Source organism: Ranitomeya variabilis, chromosome 4, assembly GCF_051348905.1.
Source record: "Ranitomeya variabilis isolate aRanVar5 chromosome 4, aRanVar5.hap1, whole genome shotgun sequence".
Classification (NCBI taxonomy): Eukaryota; Metazoa; Chordata; class Amphibia; order Anura; family Dendrobatidae; genus Ranitomeya; species Ranitomeya variabilis.
The window spans coordinates 718,417,957-718,441,059 of record NC_135235.1 but is presented as its reverse complement, the minus strand read 5'-3'; the positions used below and the strand labels follow the sequence as shown (position 1 = coordinate 718,441,059).

General features: G+C 44.7%; 2 protein-coding genes across 2 annotated transcripts in view; both read right to left on the bottom strand.

The window, feature by feature from the left end:
* Nucleotides 1–22,461, bottom strand: part of LOC143766587 (uncharacterized) — a 925,271-nt gene extending 902,810 nt beyond the window's left edge. The window contains exon 1 of the mRNA XM_077254374.1: nucleotides 22,344–22,461. The gene's annotated coding sequence lies outside the window, so the exon portion shown is untranslated. The remainder of the gene's footprint in view (nucleotides 1–22,343) is intronic.
* LOC143766609 (uncharacterized) lies at nucleotides 680–20,005 on the bottom strand. The gene is made up of 6 exons (XM_077254411.1): nucleotides 19,648–20,005; nucleotides 19,339–19,518; nucleotides 19,132–19,255; nucleotides 18,951–19,048; nucleotides 18,664–18,754; nucleotides 680–2,489 (listed from the first exon to the last, which is right to left on the bottom strand). The coding sequence occupies exons 1-6, from the start codon at nucleotides 19,723–19,725 to the stop codon at nucleotides 1,468–1,470; spliced, it is 1,593 nt and encodes a 530-aa protein (XP_077110526.1). The 5' UTR covers nucleotides 19,726–20,005; the 3' UTR covers nucleotides 680–1,467.
* Nucleotides 22,462–23,103: the final 642 nt, after the last annotated feature.

Sequence of the window (23,103 nt, the reverse complement as noted above, 5' to 3'; positions counted from 1 at the left end):
ATTTCTGTTTTTACACTTGTGAAAATTAAAAAAAATGGTTCTGAAGTAAAATGTTTGCAAAAAAAAGTAAAATGTTCATTTTTTTCTTCCACATTGTTTTAGTTCCTGTGAAGTACGTAAAGGGTTAATAAACTTCTTGAATGTGGTTTTGAGCAGCTTGAGGGGTGCAGTTTTTAGAATGGTGTCACACTTGGTTATTTTCTATCATATAAACCCCTCAAAATCACTTCAAAGGTGATGTGGTCCCTAAAAAAAACATGGTGTTGTAAAAATGAGAAATTGCTGGTCAACTTTTAACCCTTATAACTCCCTAACAAAACAAAAAATTGTTTCCAAAATTGTGCTGATGTAAAGTAGACATGTGAGAAATGTTATTTATTAACTATTTTTTGTGACATATCTCTCTGATTTAAGGGCATAAAAATACAAAGTTTGAAAATTGCAAAATTTTAAAAATTTTCGCCATATTTCCATTTTTTTCATAAATAATCGCAAGTAATATCGAAGAAATGTTACCACTAACTTGAAGTACAACATGTCACGAAAAAACAATCTCAGAATCAGCGGGATCCGATAAAGCGTTCCAGAGTTATAACCTCATAAAGTGACACTGGTCAGAATTGTAAAAATTGGCTCGGTCATTAAGTACCAAATTGGCTCTGTCACTAAGGGGTTAATTATACGACTATCTGTTATGTTTTTGTACAATTTGTCAATAATGTATGTATGTATGTATGTATGTATTGTCTCCTTCCCTTGAGTTATTTTTGACGGTCAACAAAATACGATAGGTATGATAATGATTTTTTTCTCTGTGTGGGATTTTTGATGTTGGACAATCCCTTCTCACAGGAAAGTAAAAGTTTTATCCAGCTTCTACTCCCAAGACATCTTTAAAATGATGAATTCTTTCATTTTTTTCAAAGTTAAAATATAGTCATACCAAAAAGTCTTCTTTCTTTGGTTGAACCATGTAGGAAAAATGTATTTAAGGATCATAGGGAACATAGGGAAAAGACTAATGGAATACCAAACGCGTTTCGAAAGCAAGTGTATTCTTAAACTTGGTTCACTGCCTCCACTTTTGGACATATCAAGCAATAAGAGTGAGTCACAAAGCAGCCGCAGCCTTGGCTTCCTGTTGTTCAATGCATCCGAATGTAGGAATAGTGAAACCAGCACTGATTTGGCGCTGGGCTCGTGTTATGTAACAACCTCACATGAGCCCCGGCAACGTGAGTGCCAAGACCACTTGATCAGCGCCTGCATGGAAAATGAGTACGAGTTCTGTTATTTGATATAGGACAAACATGATGAATTATAAGGTGTTGTCTTAGTAGTGGACAAGCCCTTTTAGAAATACAATTTTTGGTTAAAACATTTCCAACATTCGGAACATAAAGTCTTCTCCCCTTTGTGACTTCTCGGATGTTAAGGAGTTGATTTTAGTGTAAAACATTTCCTATATTATGAACACGAAAAAGACTTTTTTCTTGTGTGGGTTCTCTGGTGCTTAACCAAATCGGATTTCTGTGTAAAACATTTTCCACATTCTGAACATGAAAAAGGCTTGTCGCCTGTGTGAGTTCTTTGGTGTTTAACAAGATTACATTTCTGGTTAAAACATTTCCCACATTCTAAACATGAAAAAGGCTTCTCTTCTGTGTGGGTTCTCTGGTGGCAATCAAGATGCGCTTTCCGGTTAAAACGTTTTCTACATTCTGAACATGGAAAAGGCTTCTCTCCTGTGTGAGTTCTCTGATGCCTATTCAAACCTGATTTCTGGTTAAAACATTTCCCACATTCTGAACAGGAAAAAGGCTTCTCCCCTGTGTGTACTCTCTGGTGCTTAACAAAATCTGATTTATGGTTAAAACATTTCCCACAATCTGAACATGAAAAAGGCTTTTCCCCTGTGTGAATTCTCTGGTGTTTAACCAAATCTGATTTCTGTGTAAAACATTTCTCACATTCAGAACATGAAAAAAGTTTCTCTCCTGTGTGGGTTCTTTGGTGTACAACCAGATTCCATTTCTGCTTAAAACATTTCCCACATTCTGAACAGGAAAAAGGCTTCTCCCCTGTGTGGGTTCTTTGGTGTCTAAGATGATGTGATTCGTGTTTAAAACATTTCCCACACTTGGAACAAGAAAATCTTTTCTCCACTGTGTGAATTTTTGGATGTTTAAGAAAAGACTTTACGATGGGAAAATGGTTTCTATATTCTGAATATGAAAATGGCTTCTTCGATTGAGGAGTATTTCCATTTTTAATGCTTTTTTTGTGATTCTGATTTTCCTTAGTTGTCGATAATGAATCAGAAGACTGGACCTGTTTCAAAGGATCATTTGACAGATCTTTGCTTTGAAGGGATGATGGTACATCTGGAGTAATAGCATTCACTTCAATTACATCAGGTGGGATCTCAAAATCATCTGATTTAAAATTTGAAGATGTCAGCTGTTCCTCCGATCTCCTGGTACAGTCATCTGCCAAGATGTAAACCAATTATTATTTTTGAATAGATGGTCTTTGAATGTCATTTAACATTTCTACTTAAACTGTCTGTCAGGTTATGTAAAAGTGTTGAATTCTTCACCAATACAATGACAGTTCATAGTCTAATAGAGAATCTCATAGGATGAACCAGTGGAGTGTGGTGTTCAACTGTTCGTTCATTCTGCCTCCCAAATATGGAATAAAAAGCCACAAAGAAACATTATGTAGACGAACATAATACCAATAAAAACTTCTACTCATTTCACAAAAAAAAACAAGTCCCCACTCAGGTCCATCATCTGTCAGTGGAAAAACAAAGGTTTCCATATTATTAATGGCTCAAAGGCTCTTGAAAAGCAACATGGCTTCCATAAACCACTCTCCCAAAGTGAAATCTCCCCCTTGCTTCTGAGTCTTGCAGTGTGCCCAAACCACATTTAGCATCCATGTATTTGGCATTACTATCGTGAGAAGAACCCACTTAAAGGGAACCTGTCACCCCCAAAATCGAAGATGAGCTAAGCCCACCAGCATCAGGGGCTTATCTACAGCATTCTGTAATGCTGTAGATAAGCCCCGATGTATCCTGAAAGATGAGAAAATGAGGTTAGATTATACTCACCTGGGGGGGGGGCGGTCCGGTCCGACAGGAGACCGGACTGCATCGCCCATCTTCATAGGATGACATCCTCTTCTTGTCTTCACGCTGCGGCCCCAGCGCAGGCTTACTTTGTCTGCCCTGTTGAGGGCAGAGCAGAGTACTGCAGTGCGCAGGGGCTCTCTGACCTTTCCTGGCACCTGCACACTGCAGTACTTTGCTCTGGCCTCAACAGGGCAGACAAAGTACGCCTGCGCCGGAGCCGCAGCGTGAATACAAGAAGAGGACGTCATCATAAGAAGATAGGAGGCCCCGGACCGGACCACGACGCCCACCGGACCACAGCGGGACTGCCCCTGGGTGAGTATAATCTAACCTCTTTTTCTCATCTTTCAGGTTACATCGGGGGCTTATCTACAGCATTACAGAATGCTGTAGATAAGCCCCTGATGCCGGTGGGCTTAGCTCATCTTCGATTTTGGGGTGACAGATTCCCTTTAATTTACAGTGTGTTTCTCCTGGAGCACAATCTGGGCACTATGTGTTGGGTAATAAAATGGCATATTTGCATTGTTTTTTCTCCCACATCCACTGCGTACTAATTTCCAGAAAGTGCCTGTGGAATAAAAAATAGTCACTACTTTAATAGATTAATTCTCTGAGGGTTATAACATGGGTAGCAGCGGTGGATAAACCATATGTCCTGGGTGAAGGCGGCTACATGGATGGAACAATGGTCAGACAAAATGGAGGAGCAGCAGGTACAGCAGGGTTAAAACATTTGATCCTTTGTCCTGAGGAGGTGAGCCGGATTATAGAGCTTTTATCAGCATAAATGTCCAATTTGGTGGTGCTCAGCATATATCAACATGTAGATATGAATGATACAGAAAAAAGTTTGTGGCACTCACCTTGGCAGCTTGAATGAAAAGTCTTTTATTTCGTGACTATCATAGATGGTAAGGTTCAGTGGTGGGCATCTGTCTCAGACACCGAGCTTACACCTGTGGGGACGCCCACATTCCAGGGTCCATGGTATGCGCACTCAGCCAACTATATTGACTTGATTGTTATTTTATTATTTATGGCTGGATTGTTATGACCTTATTATTATTATAGCGCCATTTATTCCATGGCGCTTTACATGTGAGGAGGGGTATACATAATAAAAACAAGTACAATAATGTTAAACAATACAGGTCACGACAGGTACAGGAGGAGAGAGGACCCTGCCCGCGAAGGCTCACAATCTACAACCTTATGATAACTTTTTGGTGTTTGTTTACATTATTCATGCATATTGCACTACCATTATGAGTGCCTATGTTGCTATGGTATCATGTCCTAGGGTCACATAGATGTATTATTGTACATGGATGGGGGTGCTATCATTGTTTTTAAATATTTTTAATCATGTTTGTGCTTTGGTGATAAAGTAGTTTATAATATTTTTTGTACCTCGGGTGTGCTCTTTCAACATACGCATTAGTCTTTCCTCCAGTACATGTCTTGAGGGGCATCTAGGCATAGATGAAATTCAAGAGTGAGTCCTTCAGAGGTTCTACTGGCCTGGGTGTCACAGGGACATTGTTAATTTTTGCCTGTCCTGCCCTATCAGCTAACTGCCCCCATATCCCACTTCTGCAGTCCCCTTGTCCCGATACCCATAATTGAAGCCCCATTTAACTGGATTGCCATGGACCTGGTTGTGTCCTTAGTTAAGTCCACCAGGGGTCATCAATATATCCTGGCAGTACCTCTAAGAAACTCCTCCACCTATAGTATAGCACAAGAGATAGTCCAAATTTTCTCCCAGTCGGGCATGCCGAATGAGATCCTGACAGATCAAGGGACACCGTTCATATCCAAGGTAATGAGGGAGTTGTGCAGAGCCCTCCAGATTACTCAACTTAGGACCTCGGTGTACCATCTGCAGACAGGAAGCCTGGTAGAGAGGTTCAATAAGACCTTGAAGTCCATGTTGAAGAAGGTTATGGAGAAGGATTGCCTCCTGCCATACCTACTGTTCTCCATCAGATAAGTCAAACAGGCCTCTACAAGGTTCTCACTGTTCGAGCTGTTATACGGACGACTTCCAGATGTTGCAAAGGAGACCTGGGAAGCAGAAGTTACACCCCATCATAGCATCATGTGGCCCAAATGCGGGACCGGATCGCAAGGCTGATGCCGATTGTGAAGGACAGCCTCCTTCAAACACAAGAAGCCCAGGTGAGGGTCTACAACTGAGCCGCAAGGCCGAGACAATTTAGCCCTGGAGACAGGGTGTTGATATTTATCCCCACTGTGGAAAGTTCCTGGCCAAGTGGCAAAGGCCATATGAGGTGGTTGAGAAGATGAATGATGTCAACTTCAAGGTCCACCCACTAGGGAGAACAAAGCCATACCATGTGTACCACATCAGCATGCTCAAACCGTGGAGAGAAAGGGATCTGGTTGTCAGGACTCTGAACATTTTTTACCTTTTGTGCATTACTGCCCTTTTCCAACATGGCATCTTTGGTCTCATGTGCACTTGTCTTCCTGCTATAAAACTCCACCCCAGCCTTCAGTCTGTGCTAGATTATTCTGCTTTGCATCCAGCTCCTGATTACTCCCTGGCCTTGCACCTGCTCCTGTGAACCTGTATTGGAGATCCTGCCACTCTGCTCTGAGTTCCTGCTGCATACACCAGTGTTCAGTAATCCTCCTTCATCTGCTGCTCGTGTTACTTCCATCTGCATTTACTGGACATGTAAGCTGTTTGCTGCTCTGCAAAACCTGAGACTATTAACCAGGCCTCCCTGGTTGAGCTAAGATATGATTTAAACTGCCTTATAGCATATCTATCTGTGTCTGGACTAAGTCAAGGATCTATTCGTGTCAAGTTTCCTCAAGAATCACTGTGCTTCATAGACTTTCTGTTTGTTTGCATCTACCTCTGAAGTTTCCTATTGACTGCTAAGCTGCGTTTATTATTTGCACCAAGTGTTGTGGACTTGAGTTTCTCTCTGCACCTGTTTGAATCACCGTGTGATAATATAAACTTTACCACTTAGAAAACTGTGTCCTGTTGTCTTGTTCCACGCAAAGAGTCTCCTGAAGTATCCCCTATAGTTATTACATGATAATTTAGCCATAAAAAAAAGGAGATTGCTGGAACAATGACTGCAGAGAGCAGATTAGAGCAGGTGTTTTCCATAATTAGATCACTGCAGAAAGATGTGGAAGGTCTGCAAAAGAAGTTTGGAAGCTTTGACCACAATCAACAAGTGTTTGGACAAACTTTGCAGGACTTAAGCAATCGCATGGCAGCCCAGGAAAACAAGCTTGCTGGCATAGAGTCCCAGTATGGATGGGCTTTTCAGGACATAAGCACGCAAATAGCTGCACAAATGACTTTACCCTCTGGGCAACTGCCACTAGCTAGCCCACCTAATTTTCCCCCATTCAGATTTAATGGTGATCGCGACAAATTTTGTGGCTTTGTGAATAAATGTATGCTATATTTTGATAATAATAATAAATAATCTTTATTTTTATATAGCGCTAACATATTCCGCAGCGCTTTACAGTTTTCACACATTATCATCGCTGTCCCCAATGGGGCTCACATTCTAAATTCCCTATCAGTATGTCTTTGGAATGTGGGAGGAAACCGGAGTACCCGGAGGAAACCCACGCAAACATGGAGAGAACATACAAACTCTTTGCAGATGTTGTCCTTGGTGGGGTTTGAACCCAGGACTCCAGCGCTGCAAGGCTGCAGTGCTAACCACTGAGCCACCGTGCTGCCCATGATGTGCATGCTGACCGTTTTCCTACTAATAGATCCTAATCGCCGTGCAACCGCTGAATCTGTTTTGTTGTCTTTACGCCAGGCTAAACGTTCTGTTATTGAGTATGCCACTGAATTCAGGAGATTGGCGGTAGATACCAATTGGGACAGTTATGCACAATTGCCTATTTTTAAAAAGGGGTCTGTCTAGTATTATAAAAGATGAACTAGCTCGCTCGGAGTCACCACAAGAACTAGAGACATTTATACAGCATTGTGTGCGCATAGACATTCGCCTTACTGAGCGTAGGCAGGAGAAATTTGCTGCATATAACCATGTTTCTAACTTTTCCCTTCCTTCCAAAGAGCCTGCAGGTAAAACCTTTCGGGAGGTGGAGGAGGTGCCCATGCAAATGGATTCCGTTCAGAGGCGCGAGATCAATGAGCGCCGGGAGCATTGCCTTCGTGAAAGTCTGTTTCTACTGCGGGCAGTCTGACCACTGCTTGATCAATTGTCCTAAGTGTCCTAGACGGCCTAACAAGGTGCTAGCAGCAATAGGGGAGTATGACAACTGTGATGTTGAATCTGACATCTCTGAATGTAGCCTGCCTTTAAACACTGTATTCCATTCACTTTCTATGACTTCACCCCCCAAGGAGCTGAAGGAAAAGAACTCTCACTGTTCTCTCCCTATTAATATCCTGTGTTCAGGACAGTGGATTTCCAGTGCAGCTATGATTGACTCTGGTGCAGGTGGCAATTTCATGGATATCGCATTTGCCAAGGAACATGGTATTAAAATTCAGCAAAGAGCCTCTCCAATTACCATGGAAACAGTGGATGGGTCACCTTTAATCTCTGGGCCTGTGGATCAGGAGACCGTACCCCTTGAAATTTTGTTGGAGCCTAATCATCAAGAGCAACTTTCTTTCTTGCTAATTTCTTCTCCTCATTTTCCTGTGATTTTAGGCATTCCTTGGTTGCGTTCTCAGAACCCAATTATCAACTGGGAGAGAGAGGAGATTATCTTTCCAACAAAGAGCAACTCAGCGTTAACAGAAGCTGTCCCTGAGTCCACGGCTACGGAACCACATGTACAGGTATTTTCTTTACCTCCAGCATATAAAGAGTTCTCTGACCTCTGTGACAAGAAGAATGCAGATCAGCTTCCTCCACACAGGCATTATGACTGTTCCATTGAGTTGCTTCCTGGGGCAGATATTCCTTTTGGTCACGTATACCCTTTGGCGGCACCTGAGCTTCAAGCCTTAAAGGAGTATATTGATGAAAATCTGACCAAAGGCTTCATATGTCCTTCCTCACCAGCAGGGGCACCCATTTTTTTTGTAAAGAAGAAGGATGGGACCCTGAGACCCTGTGTTGACTATCGAGAACTCAATAAGGTAACCGTACGAAACCGTTACCCTTTGCCTCTGATTCCCGAATTACTGGAAAGAGTCCACCATGCTAAGGTGTTCTCTAAGCTGGATCTTCATGGGGCTTATAATTTGGTGCGTATTTGTCCAGGGGATGAGTGGGAGACAGCATTCAGATGCCGGTATGGACACTTTGAATCTCTTGTCATGCCCTTCGGGCTTTGTAATGCCCCTGCAGCATTTCAACACCTTGTTAATGACATCTTCAGAGATTTGTTGGACCAGTTTGTGGTGATCTATTTGGACGATATACTAATCTTTTCTGACTCTCTACAGGAACATGAAGAACATGTCAAAACTGTTTTAAGACGTCTGAAAGAGAACCAACTGTATAACAAGCCGGAGAAATGCGAGTTCCATCGTTCTGAGAGACAGTTCTTGGGTTATATCATCTCTCCCCAGGGGCTGAACATGGAATCTGGTAAGATTCCGGCTATCCTTGACTGGCCGGCACCCAAGAACGTTAAGGAGGTCCAACGTTTTATTGGTTTTGCAAATTTCTACAGAAGCTTCATTCGAAATTTTTCTGATATTGTCCGTCCCATTACTTCCTTGACAAAGAAGGAAAAGCCCTTTAAGTGGTCATCACAGGCTCAAGAAGCTTTTGATCGGCTGAAGATCTGTTTCACATCAGCACCGCTGTTGATACACCCAGATCCAACACATCCTTTCATTGTGGAGGTGGACGCTTCTGATAATGCTTTGGGGGCTATTCTCTCCCAAAGAACTGGAGAGAAGGGTCTGCTACATCCTTGTGCTTTCTTTTCCTGTAGACTAACCTCAGCAGAGAAGAATTACGACGTGGGAGACAAGGAATTGCTGGCTATTATTGCAGCTTTCAAAGAATGGAGGCATCATCTGCAAGGAGCTGCACAACAGATCATAGTGCTAACTGACCATCGCAATCTAGAGTTCCTTAGATCCTCTAGATGTCTTTCTCCTCGTCAGGCTTGTTGGAACTTATTCTTAAATCAATTTAACTTTGTTATCTCGTACCATCCAGGTTCTCGTAATGGGAAGGCTGATGCTTTATCCCGAATCCATGCTGTGGATTCCGTACCTGGAGCCCCGTCAAAGACCATTCTAATCTGATGCCAATTTCATCAGAGTTATCCACGATCAGGACTTGTGGAAGGAGTGCAGGGAGGCCTATGAAGGTGATGTATTTCTGGCCAACCCACCTGCGGATATTAATCTTGTCTTTAAGGGTGGCATGTGGTTCAGAGATCGATGTATCTACGTCCCGGAGGTCGTCCGTCTGCAGATCCTCAAGTTAGTACATGACTCCAAGTTGGCTGGTCACAGGGGGGTACAGAAGACACAAGAGTTCCTGAGCCGTTTCTTCTGGTGGCCAACTTGCCTGAAGGATACCAAGGACTATGTTCTCTCTTGCGAGGTATGTGCCCGTTACAAGACTCCTCATGTGGCACCTACGGGTCTTCTACAACCATTACCTGTTCCATCCCGCCTTTGGGGGTCTATATCAATGGACTTTATTGTGGAGCTGCCTACATCGGGGGGCATGAATACAATCATGGTGGTAGTTGATCGCCTGACTAAAGCTGCTCATTTTGTTCCATGCACCGGCCTCCCCTCTGCTAAAGATACAGTTAACTTTGTTATACAGAATGCCTTTCGGTTGCATGGGGTGCCGGATGAGATCATCTCTGACCGTGGAGTACAGTTCACTTCAAGATTCTGGAAGGGGTTTTGCTCTGCACTCAATATTAATGTCTGTCTCTCTTCTGCTTACCATCCCCAGACAAATGGTCAGACTGAGCGTACCAACCAGACGCTGGAACAATATCTAAGATGCTATGTCATCCATCTCCAGGATGATTGGTTGCAGTTGTTGCCGTTAGCCGAATTTTCATATAATAATTCTCAGAGCGCCTCCACTAAATTTACACCTTTCTTTGCCAATCTGGGTTATCATCCGTGTATTTTACCTAGGTCTCCAATTAATTCTCCGGTTCCAGCAGTGGAGGAAAGGCTGACTGCGATGAGACAAAATCTGGAGGTTCTGAAGGAATCCCTGACCACGGCTCAAGAACGTTATAAGAGATCGGCTGATAGATTCCGTAAACCTGCACCCATGTTCAAGGTAGGAGATTCCGTGTGGTTAGCAATTAAGAATCTGAAGTTAAACGTTCCTTCACAAAAACTTGGACAGAAATTCATTGGCCCTTTCAAGATCAACGGTATTGTGAGCTCTGTGGCCTGCCGGCTGAAGCTACCTAGGACAATGAAGGTACACCCAGTTTTTCATGTATCTTTACTAAAGCCTGTATCTCCTAATACCTTCCAGGGACGTGTTGTACCACCTCCACAGCCTGTGGTGATTGATGGGCAAGAACAATTTGTGGTGGAGAAAATTATTGATTCCAGGATTCGCAGGAATCGGCTCCAATATCTGATAAGATGACAGGGATATCCCCCCTGAGGAAGACTCTTGGGAACCTGTGGAAAACATCAATGCCCAACAGAAGATTTCTCGTTTTCATCAGAGATTCCCTGAGAAACCAGGTCCAGAATCGTCCTGAGGCCGCTTCTAAGGAGGGAGTAATGTCAGGACTCTGAACATTTTTTACCTTTTGTGCATTACTGCCCTTTTCTAACATGGCGTCTTTGGTCTCATGTGCACTTGTCTTCCTGCTATAAAACTCCACCCCAGCCTTCAGTCTGTGCTAGATTATTCTGCTTTGCATCCAGCTCCTGATTGCTCCCTGGCCTTGCACCTGCACCTACTCCTGTGAACCTGTATTGGAGATCCTGCCACTCTGCTCTGAGTTCCTGCTGCATACACCAGTGTTCAGTAATCCTCCTTCATCTGCTGCTCGTGTTACTTCCATCTGCATTTGCTGGACATGTAAGCTGTTTGCTGCTCTGCAAAACCTGAGACTATTAACCAGGCCTCCCTGGTTGAGCCAAGATATGATTTGAACTGCCTTATAGCATATCTATCTGTGTCTGGACTAAATCAAGGATCTATTCGTGTCAAGTTTCCTCAAGATTCACTGTGCTTCATAGACTGTTTGTTTGCATCTACCTCTGAAGTTTCCTATTGACTGCTAAGCTGCGTTTATTATTTGCACCAAGTGTTGTGGACTTGAGTTTCTCTCTGCACCTGTTTGAATCACCGTGTGATAATATAAACTTTATCACTTAGAAAACTGTGTCCTGTTGTCTTGTTCCACGCAAAGAGTCTCCTGAATTATCCCCTATAATTATTACACTGGTAGAAGCAACGTGCCTAGGGCCGATCCTGAAGCCAAGGTTGAGGATGTCACAGTGGCCGAGACATTGTATCCAGCCCAGAAACAACAGTGCCGTGAGCTGCTTTAGCGGAACAGAGACCTGTTTTCAGATTTACCAGGATGTACAAAGGTTGTGGAGCACAAAATCCTAACTGAACCGCATGTGAGGGTGAAACAAAGGAAGTATTGGATTCCTGCAGCTCACCGCGAGGTGATCTCCAAAGAGGTGAAGAGAATGTTTAGCTTGGGCGTCATCGAGGAGTTAAAGAGTGGCTGGTACAGCAAACTTGTCCTTGTGCCGTAGCTGGACAGAGTGGCACTGTAATGATTACAGGAAGCTAAATGAGGTATCCAAGTTCGATGCATATCCGATGCCCCGTGTTGATGAGCTTATTGAGGATACATCACAACCCTGGACCTAACGAAAGGGTACTGGCAAATCTCATGTCTCCAAGTTCCAAGGAGAAGACAGCCTTCTCTACACCCGATGGGTGCTTTCAGTATACCCAGATGCTGTTCGGTTTACAAAATGTCCTAGCTACCTTCCAAAGGGCTATGGACTGGATACTATTCCCTCACAAGAAGTACACTACTGCTTACTTGGACGACATTGTAATCTTCAGCATGGATTGGGGAAGGCACCTGCAGAAGGTCCAGGCAGTACTGAGGTAGGCAGGGTTTACTATAAACCCAAAGAAGTACGCTCTCGGCAAAGAACTTGGGCTCCATCATTGGAAGAGGTGAGATAAAGCCACATATAGACAAAGGGGAGGCAATCCAAAAGTGGTCGCAGCCGATTTCCCAGAAACAGGTTAGGGCGTTTCTGAGAATTGTGGGATATTATCGGCGATTTGTCTAGAATTTCACCATGATAGCAGCATCCCTGACGGATCTGCTCAAGGGCACAAGTACATCGATGGTCAGGTGGTCCTCTGAAGCAGAGATGGCATTCCAGGAGTTGAAGCTCGCCCTGTGCAGACAACTGGTCTTGGTAGCAAATTATTTCACTAAGGAATTTGTGCTCCAGATGGATGCCTCTGACATTGGGGTGGGAGCTTTGTTGTCCCAGGAAATAGATAGGGATGAACATCCATTCCTATACCTCCTGTGAGAAAAACTATGCCATCGTTGAAAAAGAGTGCTTGGCCATAAAGGTACTACCTGCTAGGCCGTAAGTTCAGGCTAGTATCAGATCTTGCACCACTGAGATGGAAGAGGGAAAGGAAGGGGAAGAAGCCAGGTGACTAGATGGTTTTTCGCACTCCAGGATTTTATTTTTCATGTGTAGCACAGGCTAGCGATGTTCTATGGAAATGCAGATGCCCTGTCGGAAGTCCACTGCTTAGCCAGTGAAGGTGCCAAAATCCCCAGCTTTGGGCAGAGGGGGGCTGGGATATGAGACAAAGTAATTGGTAAAGTAATGGAAGGGAGATATGGGTCACTGCACTTAATGGTGGCAGTGATGAAAAACCAGAGTATTTTCTTCCAGCACAATGTGTTGGGAGGGTTAAGCTAAAGATTCATACATGGGCTGGTTTTATGTGGGCATCTATAGAGTGGGTGGGAAGATGCTCACTTTATCTCCCCCTGCACCGCTGTGTACTGACAGGACCTGTGTGATGTCAAAATCATGTGGCTAGTCACATGATGGATAGGAGTCACATGGTCTAGGGTTTAAGTGGCAGGCTTTGCAAGACAGCAGTGTGCAGTGTACCTGCAGAGCAAACACTCCAGGAAAGTGTTTGTGCTCGTGTAGCATGTTATGGATCTGTAACGTAGACGCTATACCCGTGAGTGGGCTGAACCCGCTGGATAAGGACTGTGTTTTCTTCCTTTTTTATTTTGTTTTTCTGTTTTGCACCGAGGGCTGCATTTATTTTTCTCTGCTTGGTTTATGTTGCATCAATAAACCAAGCAGGTTCTTAAAGAGACTTTGTTCCGTTTATACCTTTGTGTCCAGCCGAGTGAGACGCACTACCACATAGGGTATTGTCGGATTCAAGAAAAGTTGTAAAATAATTTGTGAGGTCCATCCGTTTGCTATTTCCCTTTGGGAAAGTGCGAAATTGGGGCTTATATTTTGGTGAAGAATTCCAAAATTATCACCACAAAGTGAAACACGTCAGATATGAAAAAAGAGCCCCAATTGGGAACACACAACTGGCTGCGGGAAGTGATCAAAGTATTTTGGGCACTACCTACTGTAGTCAAAAAACTGTGACTATAGACAATAACACATCTACTGAAATGATCAAACTCAACAATCTTCATCAGTAAAAAATGAGTAACTAGTGGTGAAACCTATCTGGGGTAATTACAGTATGTGGCTCTTGGCAATCTAAACTATCATCGTAAGGGCCAATATTTGATGAGTTTCAAAATATTAGATAGTCAAAGATAAGAGTAGAGAAAGTATTAGTTCTCCTCATTTCAGGAGAAATTGTGCAGTTAGCTGAATTTCTTTTGATCAAAAACAAATTTATAATTTTATGACGTAGAGTGAATCCATGTAACCAAGGCTCGAGCCATGCCAACACATATCCTGCAGGCGTGACTAAATGTATATTACAGCCATCAGCCACGCACAGCTTAGAGATACAGGTGCTTCTCACAAAGTTAGAATACCTTCAAAAAGTTAATTTATTTCACTTCGTCAATACAAAAAGTGAAATTCATTATGTAAAGTCATTACAAACAGAGTGATCTATTTCAAGCGTTTATTTCTGTTAATATTGATGATTATGGCTTACAGCCAATGAAAACCCAAATGTCATTATCTCAATAAATTAGAATACTTCATAACACCAGCTTGAAAAATTCTTTTAAAATTAGAAATGTTGGCCTACTGAAATGTATGTTCAGGGCTCATTTTGCATCAATTAAGGCATCAATGCGGCATGGCACAGAGGCGATCAGCCTGTGGCACTGTTGAGGTGTTATGGAAGCCCAGGTTGCTTTGATAGCAGTCTTCAGCTCATCTGCATTGTTGGGTTTGGTGTCTCTCATCTTCCTCTTGACAATACCCCATAGATTCCCTATGGGGTTAAGGTCAGGCAAGTTTTGTGGCCAATCAAGTACAGTGACACTGTTGTTTTTAAACCAGGTATTGGTACTTTTGGCAGTGTGGACAGGTCCAAAGTCCTGCTGGAGAATGAGATTTCGATCTCCAAAAAGCTTGTCGGCAGAGGGAATCATGACGTGCTGTAAAATTTCCTGGTGGACGGCTGCGCTCACTTTGGTCTTGATAAAACACAGTGAGCCTACACCAGCAGATGACATGGCTCCCCAAACCATGACTTATTGTGGAAACTTTACACTAGACCACAAGCAGCTTGGACTGTGGCCTCTCCACTCTTCCTCCAGACTTTGGGACCTTAATTTCCAGATGAAATGCAAAATTTACTTTCATCTGAAAACAACACCTTGGAACACTAAGCGACTGTCCAGTTCTTTTTTTCATTGGCCCCGGTAAGACCCTTCTGGCGTTGTTTATGAGTAGCTTGAGACACGGAATGCGACACTTGTAGCCCATGTCCTGGATACCGCTATTTGTGGAGGCTCTTGAAGCAATGACTCCAGCAGCAGTGCACTCCTTGCGAATATCCCCCAAATTTCTCAATGGCCTTTTCTTAAAGGGAACCTGTCACCCCGTTTTTTCCGTATGAGATAAAAATACTGTTAAATAGGGCCTGAGCTGTGCTGGACAATAGTGTATTTTGTGGACCCCGATTCCCCACCTATGCTGCCGAAATACGTTACCAAAGTAGTCGTTTTCGCCTGTCAATCAGGCTGGTCTGGTCAAAAGGGCGTGGTGTCTTCCCCCAGATCTTGCTTAGTTTTCCGTTGGTGGCGTAGTGGTGTGCGCATGCCCAAGGTCCCAAATCCACGTCACAGGGGAGTGGAAAGAGCGCGATGTGCTGTATTTCATTGGTAATCAGTGGGCGCGGCCATCTTCCTTTGGCCGCGCATGCGCAGAAGCGGCGCTCTGCTGGCCGCGGCTTCAGGAAAATGGCCGCGGGATGCCGCGCGTGCGCAGATGGAGATCGCGGCGGCCATTTTCCTGAAGCAGAGTTTGCATCTCGGCTTCAGGAAAATGGCCGCCGCGATCTCCATCTGCGCACGCGCGGCATCCCGCGGCCATTTTCCTGAAGCCGCGGCCAGCAGAGCGCCGCTTCTGCGCACGCGCGGCCAAAGGAAGATGGCCGCGCCCACTGATCACCAATGAAATACAGCACATCGCGCTCTTTCCACTCCCCTGTGACGTGGATTTGGGACCTTGGGCATGCGCACACCACTACGCCACCAACGGAAAACTAAGCAAGATCTGGGGGAAGACACCACGCCCTTTTGACCAGACCAGCCTGATTGACAGGCGAAAACGACTACTTTGGTAACGTATTTCGGCAGCATAGGTGGGGAATCGGGGTCCACAAAATACACTATTGTCCAGCACAGCTCAGGCCCTATTTAACAGTATTTTTATCTCATACGGAAAAAACGGGTTGACAGGTGCCCTTTAACAATTCTTTCAAGGCTGCGGTTATCCCGGTTGCTTGTGCAACTTTTTCTACCACACTTTTTCTTTTGGATACAGCACTCTGAACAGCCAGCTTCTTTAGCAATGACCTTTTGTGGCTTATTCTCCTTGTGGAGTGTGTCAGTGACTGCCTTCTGGACATCTGTCAAGTCAGCAGTCTTCCACATGATTGTAGAGCCTACTGAAAAAGACTAAGGGACCTTTTTAAAGCATAGGACGCATTTGCAGGTGTTTTTTGTTAGTCATTATCTCAGTAAATTAGAATAATTATCATGTTTTCATTGGCTGTAAGTCATAATCATCAACATTAACAGAAATAAACACTTGAAATAGATCACTGTTTGTAATGACTAATATATGAGGTTCACTTTTGTATTGAAGAACTAAAATAAATTAACTTTTGGGTTATTCTCTAATTTTGTGGGAAGCACCTGTATATCATGGCACAGGATAAAAATGATAAAGGGAAACTCTGCTGTTATTGTACAGAAATTCACACTTGCCCTCACTGCACATTTAATAATGTCGATCATAAAAGTGAAGTTTGGCCAGAAAGACTGGACCTTGTCTTGTAGGGACCATATGAGCAGCTCAGAAGGGAGAGAAGGCAGATTCATCCAATAAGATATCAGGGTTCTAGGAAGCCAACAGCATCATTACCCTCCACTTTCTCTTACAGGTCCATTATAGTATTTTTCTTCAAGTGATTTTCTAGCATGTCAGCACATTCTACGTACATGATCATTTGGCTTTATAGTTTACGTATCTGGTCAGGTAATGGTCACCAGCTTTCACAAAGTAATTTCAACATTTCCAAATGGAGGAGAATGTTGTGTTCTAGAGGCAAATTGGTGATCATACGATTGTGACACGGGCAGATTACATGACCGATAAAGCAGCTACAGCCAGTGACTGTAAAGAATCTGTGTAAAGAAGAAGAGTCGCGATCTTAATGGAGCACTTCGGGTGAAGATGAAAAAGGCATACCGTATTTTTCGGACTATAAGACGCACCAGACAATAAGGCGCACCCCAAATTTGGGGTGAAAATTGCAGAAAAAAAGATTTTTTATAAGATGGGGGTCAGTCTTATTGTCCGAATTTACAGTATCTTACCTGAGGGCTGGCGGTGGCAGAGCAGGGTCACAGGAGGCATGGTGTCGGCAGAGGTGGGGTGATGCGGTACAGCGTGCACCTGAGCAGGGTCCCTTCATGCTTAGGTGGGCGACGCCATGGCCTGGTGTCCATGGGAGGGTTGCAGCAGTGGTTACCGGCAGAGGTGCTGGGATGAGGAGGCGCAGTGAGAGGTATGGCGTGAGAGGGGTCCCTTTCCCCGGTGAGGTGATGCAGCAGCCCGGTAAGCAGCAGAGCCGGGTGAATCCTGTTATCAGTGGTGGCAGCCATCTTCCTGAGGCCGCGCGTGCGCAGATGAAGCGCTCTGCTTCCCGGGGCTTCGGGAAAATGGCCGCGGGAGGCCGCGCATGCAAAGATGGAGATCGCGGCGGCCATTTTCCTGAAGCCAAGATCTAAATCTGCGAACTCTGCTTCAGGAAAATGGCCACCGCGATCTCCATCTGCGCACACGCGGCCATTTTCCTGAAGCCCCGGGAAGCAGAGCGCTTCATCTGCGCACGCGTGGCCTCAGGAAGATGGCCGCCACCACCGATAACAATATGATTCACCCGGCTCTGCTGCTTACCGGGCTGCTGCATCACCTCACCGGGGAAAGGGACCCGCTCTCTGCGCCTCCTCATCCCCGCACCTCTGCCGCCACACCTCTGCCGCCACGGTAAGCCTGCATTGCGACTATTAGACGCACCCCCCATTTTCCCCCCTTTTTTTGGGGGGAAAAAGTGCGTCTTGTAGTCCGCAAAATACGGTATATGATTAAAATGAGCAAACCTTTAATACAAAATTATCCAGTGGTACCTGATGAAGACGGCGGCTTGCCATTGAAACGCGTTGTTGACAACTACTATATTAAAGGTTTCCTCATTTTAATCATATATGCCTTTTTCATCTCTAGCCTAAGCGCTCCATTAAGACCAAGACTCTTCTTCTTTATTCATTACCTATCCCTCTGTGAGGGTTCGCGGCTTGAGCTGCAGCGGTAGAGGCATTTACCTTCATCCCATTGAGGACCTGAGGTCACATGATCTTCCAACATCAACTCACGCCTATCACCAGGGTTATGCAGGGCTTGCATAACCCTTAGGGTATGTGTCCACGTTCAGGATTGCATCAGGATTTGGTCAGGATTTTTCATCAGTATTTGTAAGCCAAAACCAGGAGTGGGTGATAAATGCAGAAGTGATGCATATGTTTCTGTTATACTTTTCCTCTAATTGTTCCACTCCTGGTTTTGGCTTACAAAAACTGATGAAAAATCCTGATGCAATCCTGAACGTGGACACATACCCTTAAAGGTTAGTAGTCCTTTGGCTATTCATATGCTAATTCATGAACACATTGTTCCAACTAGTACCATGTGCGCTCCCCAAACCTTTTATTTTGCATGAAAAGAATCTGTGACTCCTCTGCATTTAGTGGTCACTACTCACCTGGGTAGTCATATGTAGGAATCTCCTCTTTACACCGCTCATCACCCCTCACATATGTCTCTGTAGTATTAATATGGGTCAGATCTTCACCCTGAAACAAATATTGTAAAAGTGAGACAGAGGTAGAAGTCACATCTATGATCAGCTCTAATCCTGCCATCTCCACCGTTCTCATTACACAAGTATAAAACATATAATACTGGTGGATAAAGCAACACTGAACACAAGACATTCACAGCCATCTACACATTATAGGGGAGATCCCATGACACCTTCTCTCCATCTACCTGATGATCCTGAGGAACATTGGGATCTTCTTGTTTACAGTCCTTTGGAAGAAGAGGAAGGGGAAAACTCTCTGGTGTTGTCCTCTTACTGGATAGATCTGGAGGAAACGCAAACAGGGAATTAATTCATTATTTATATACAGAAAATTATAGCCCAAGTGTATTTTGTCCTGTCTATTACCTGGTGATGTGAGGGGCTGGGGAACCTCCATCATGACGTCCTTGTACAGATCTTTGTGTCCTTCAAAATACTCCCACTCCTCCATGGAGAAATAGACGGTGACATCCTGACACCTTATAGGAACCTGACACATACAATGATACCATCATCCTCCTGATCCCTTCATAGCGTGACTGTATAATGTCCCAGCATTCCCAGCAGTGTCACCTCTCCAGTCAGTAGCTCAATCATCTTGTAGGTGAGTTCTAGGATCTTCTGGTCATTGATGTCCTCATGTATCAGGGGGTGAGGTGGAGGCCCCGTGATTGGGCTCAGGGGTCTTCCCCATCCCTCAGACACAGGGTCCTGACAGCGCTCACTAGAGGTCTTCTTCACTACTGTGTAATCCTGGTTATGGAGAGACACATTAATAAATCTCACTACAGACATTTCCAGAGTCCTCACCTCTCCAGTTCTGTCCATCTGTTATTCTCATAGATAAGAATGATGTAATGTGACGTCATCAGAATCTCTCACCTCTCCAGTAAGCCGGAAGAGGATCTCTAGGGTGAGGTGTAATATCCTCTCCGCCATCTTATCTCTGTCCATATCCATCCTTGATGGGTAAATCAGGAAATTCTCTTATATAGAAGATCTTCACTGAGAGGATCCGATATTGTAGAGACCTGAATGAGAAGAAGATGAGCCGATGTAACATCATAAGAATCCTGTGTAATAATACAATTACTGGAGATAATAAGGGAAATATATCAGGAGATAGAACGTGTAAATGCATTCTTAGTCTTTCATGGAGTGGAACATAAGTTGAATTGCTGACTAACATCTCCTCCATGCTCCCAATCACTGGCTATGTAAAGGTACCTTCACACGAAATGACTTTGTAACGATATCGCTAGCGATCCGTGACGTTGCAGCGTCCTGGATAGCGATATCGTTTAGTTTGACACGCAGCAGCGATCTGGATCGTGCTGTGATATCGCTGGTCGCTGAATAAAGTTCAGAACTTTATTTGGTCGTCCGATCGCCGTGTATCGTTGTGTTTGACAGCAAACGCAACGATACCAGCGATATTTTACACTGGTAACCAGGGTAAACATCGGGTTACTAAGCGCAGGGCCGCGCTTAGTAACCCGATGTTTACCCTGGTTACCAGCGTAAACGTAAAAAAACAAACAAACAGTACATACTCACCATCTGATGTCCGTCAGGTCCCTTGCCGTCTGCTTCCCACACTGACTGAGCGCCGCAAAGTGAAAGTGAAAGTACAGCACAGCGGTGACGTCACCGCTGTGCTCTGCTCTCACTGTACGGCGGCACTCAGTCAGAGCAGGAAGCAGACGGCAAGGGACCTGACGGACATCAGATGGTAAGTATGTACTGTTTGGTTTTTTTTACTTTTACGATGGTAACCAGGGTAAACATCGGGTTACTAAGCGCGGCCCTGCGCTTAGTAACCCGATGTTTACCCTGGTTACCCGGGGACCTCGGCATCGTTGGTCGCTGGAGAGCGGTCTGTGTGACAGCTCTCCAGCGATCAAACAGCGACGCTGCCGCGATCGGCATCGTTGTCGCTATTGCTGCAGCGTCATTTCGTGTGAAGGTACCTTTGCTCACTGCTTCGGGAACTGATTAGCTGAACGAATAACAAGTTTGTTGGGACTGAGCAGGAACTACAGAGACTGGCGGGGAACCAAGAAACAATGGTATTTTTATTATTTTACAACATTTAGTTTTTTCCCCTGACATCCACTAATAAAACCTATATATTTAGGCCACAGACAACAAGCAGTTTCTCCCTCGGAGTCGGCAGCTGAATACGTTCCACATCTTCCATAACGCTAATTCTCGTCTCATTTACCGACCCTGGAATTGGCATTAGCAATACTGCAGGAGATATTCATTACACGTGACAGGAGAAATAAAGACTCCATGATGAGGACGACATCTTCATCTTCTACTACGGCTCTAGGAACATATTTGGCCAGAGTCGGTCACTGACTCCATCACCACCGGCCTCTATATGAAGGTTTCCCGTCTTCCCCGCACTGTAATCTTCTATCATGTTAGATCTCAGCTCTGATTCACACACAGAAGTTTGAGATTTTTTTAAAAGCTTTTTTTGTAAGAACAAGACAGGAGATATTTGAGGCCAATGTCTGCAAGTAGCGTGTTTTTTTTCCTGTGGAAATGATGTGGGGTTTCTTGTAGGCTTCCATATATTAGATGAAAAACACTAAAACAAAAATTGGGGATGGAGGTTTTCTGGGAACATTATACTGAGTTAGGAACAGGAAAGTGGCACAGTACTATAAGAGTATTACATGTTTCCTCCACAAAACCCCCCTAAATATAGCATTTTATAACAACTCCACAATTTGTGACTCGTCAGGGTAAATCGCTTTCTCATCATTGGATTAAAGCTAGTGATGAGCAACTATACTCGTTGCTCGGGTTTTCCCGAGCACGCTCAGGTGGTCTCCGAGTATTTGTGTCTCCTGAGAGATTTAGTTTTTGTTGACTCAGCTGCATGATTTACAGCTACTAGCCAGCCTGAGCACATGTAGGGGTTGCCTGGTTTGCTAGGGAATCACCACATGTAATCAACCTGTCTAGTAGCAGCAAATCATGCAAATGCGGCAAGGAAAACTAAATCTCCGAGCAGTCACAAATAGTCGGAGACCACCCGAGCAACGAGTACACTTGATCATCACTAATTAGAGCTGATATTATGAAGCTAAAGTGATTAAACAGACTTTCTGTCACCTCCATAAAGGGGCACTTTTCTGTGTTTGTCAGAACTGTCCGAGAATTATTAGAGGTGATAGTTTCCCCCCAATTAGAAGGGACACCTGTGGGTATTGGAGTCTTTATCAAGTAAATCCCACCAGAACTGTAGCAGGTAAAGTGCTGGAATCACTGTCTCCCAAAGGGTTAAATAGTGTCTAACTTCTATGCCTTTCTATGAAGCTTCTTCTCTAAACTTTCTTCCTCTGTTTTCTGCCGTATTTCTATTACTCTCCAGAATTAGAAATGTATTAAGCCCTATAGAAACTGCGGAGAAAGAATAATTTCTAATTCTGTGTTTCCAGGATTCTTCTTGTCGGAATTGGCTGCGATATCCCCTGTGCAATATATTTCTAGTATTAATGTAATGGGGAATCACCACATCCCTCCACCCGCAGAGCCGCACTCCACATAGAGAATAATGGGACCTCCACCCGCAGAGCCGCACTCTACATAGAGAATAATGGAGCCTCCAGCACCGACCTCCACCCGCAGAGCCGCACTCCACATAGAGAATAATGGAGCCTCCAGCACCGACCTCCACCCGCAGAGCGGCACTCCACATAGAGAATAATGGGGCCTCCAGCACCGTCCTCCACCCGCAGAGCCGCACTCCACATAGAGAATAATGGAGCCTCCAGCACCGACCTCCACCCGCAGAGCGGCACTCCACATAGAGAATAATGGAGCCTCCAGCACCGACCTCCACCCGCAGAGCGGCACTCCACATAGAGAATAATGGGGCCTCCAGCACCGACCTCCACCCGCAGAGCCGCACTCCACATAGAGAATAATGGGGCCTCCAGCACCGTCCTCCACCCGCAGAGCCACACTCCACATAGAGAATAATGGAGCCTCCAGCACCGACCTCCACCCGCAGAGCCGCACTCCACATAGAGAATAATGGGGCCTCCAGCACCGTCCTCCACCCGCAGAGCCGCACTCCACATAGAGAATAATGGAGCCTCCAGCACCGACCTCCACCCGCAGAGCCGCACTCCACATAGAGAATAATGGAGCCTCCAGCACCGACCTCCACCCGCAGAGCCGCACTCCACATAGAGAATAATGGAGCCTCCAGCACCGACCTCCACCCGCAGAGCCGCACTCCACATAGAGAATAATGGGGCCTCCAGCACCGTCCTCCACCCGCAGAGCCGCACTCCACATAGAGAATAATGGGGCCTC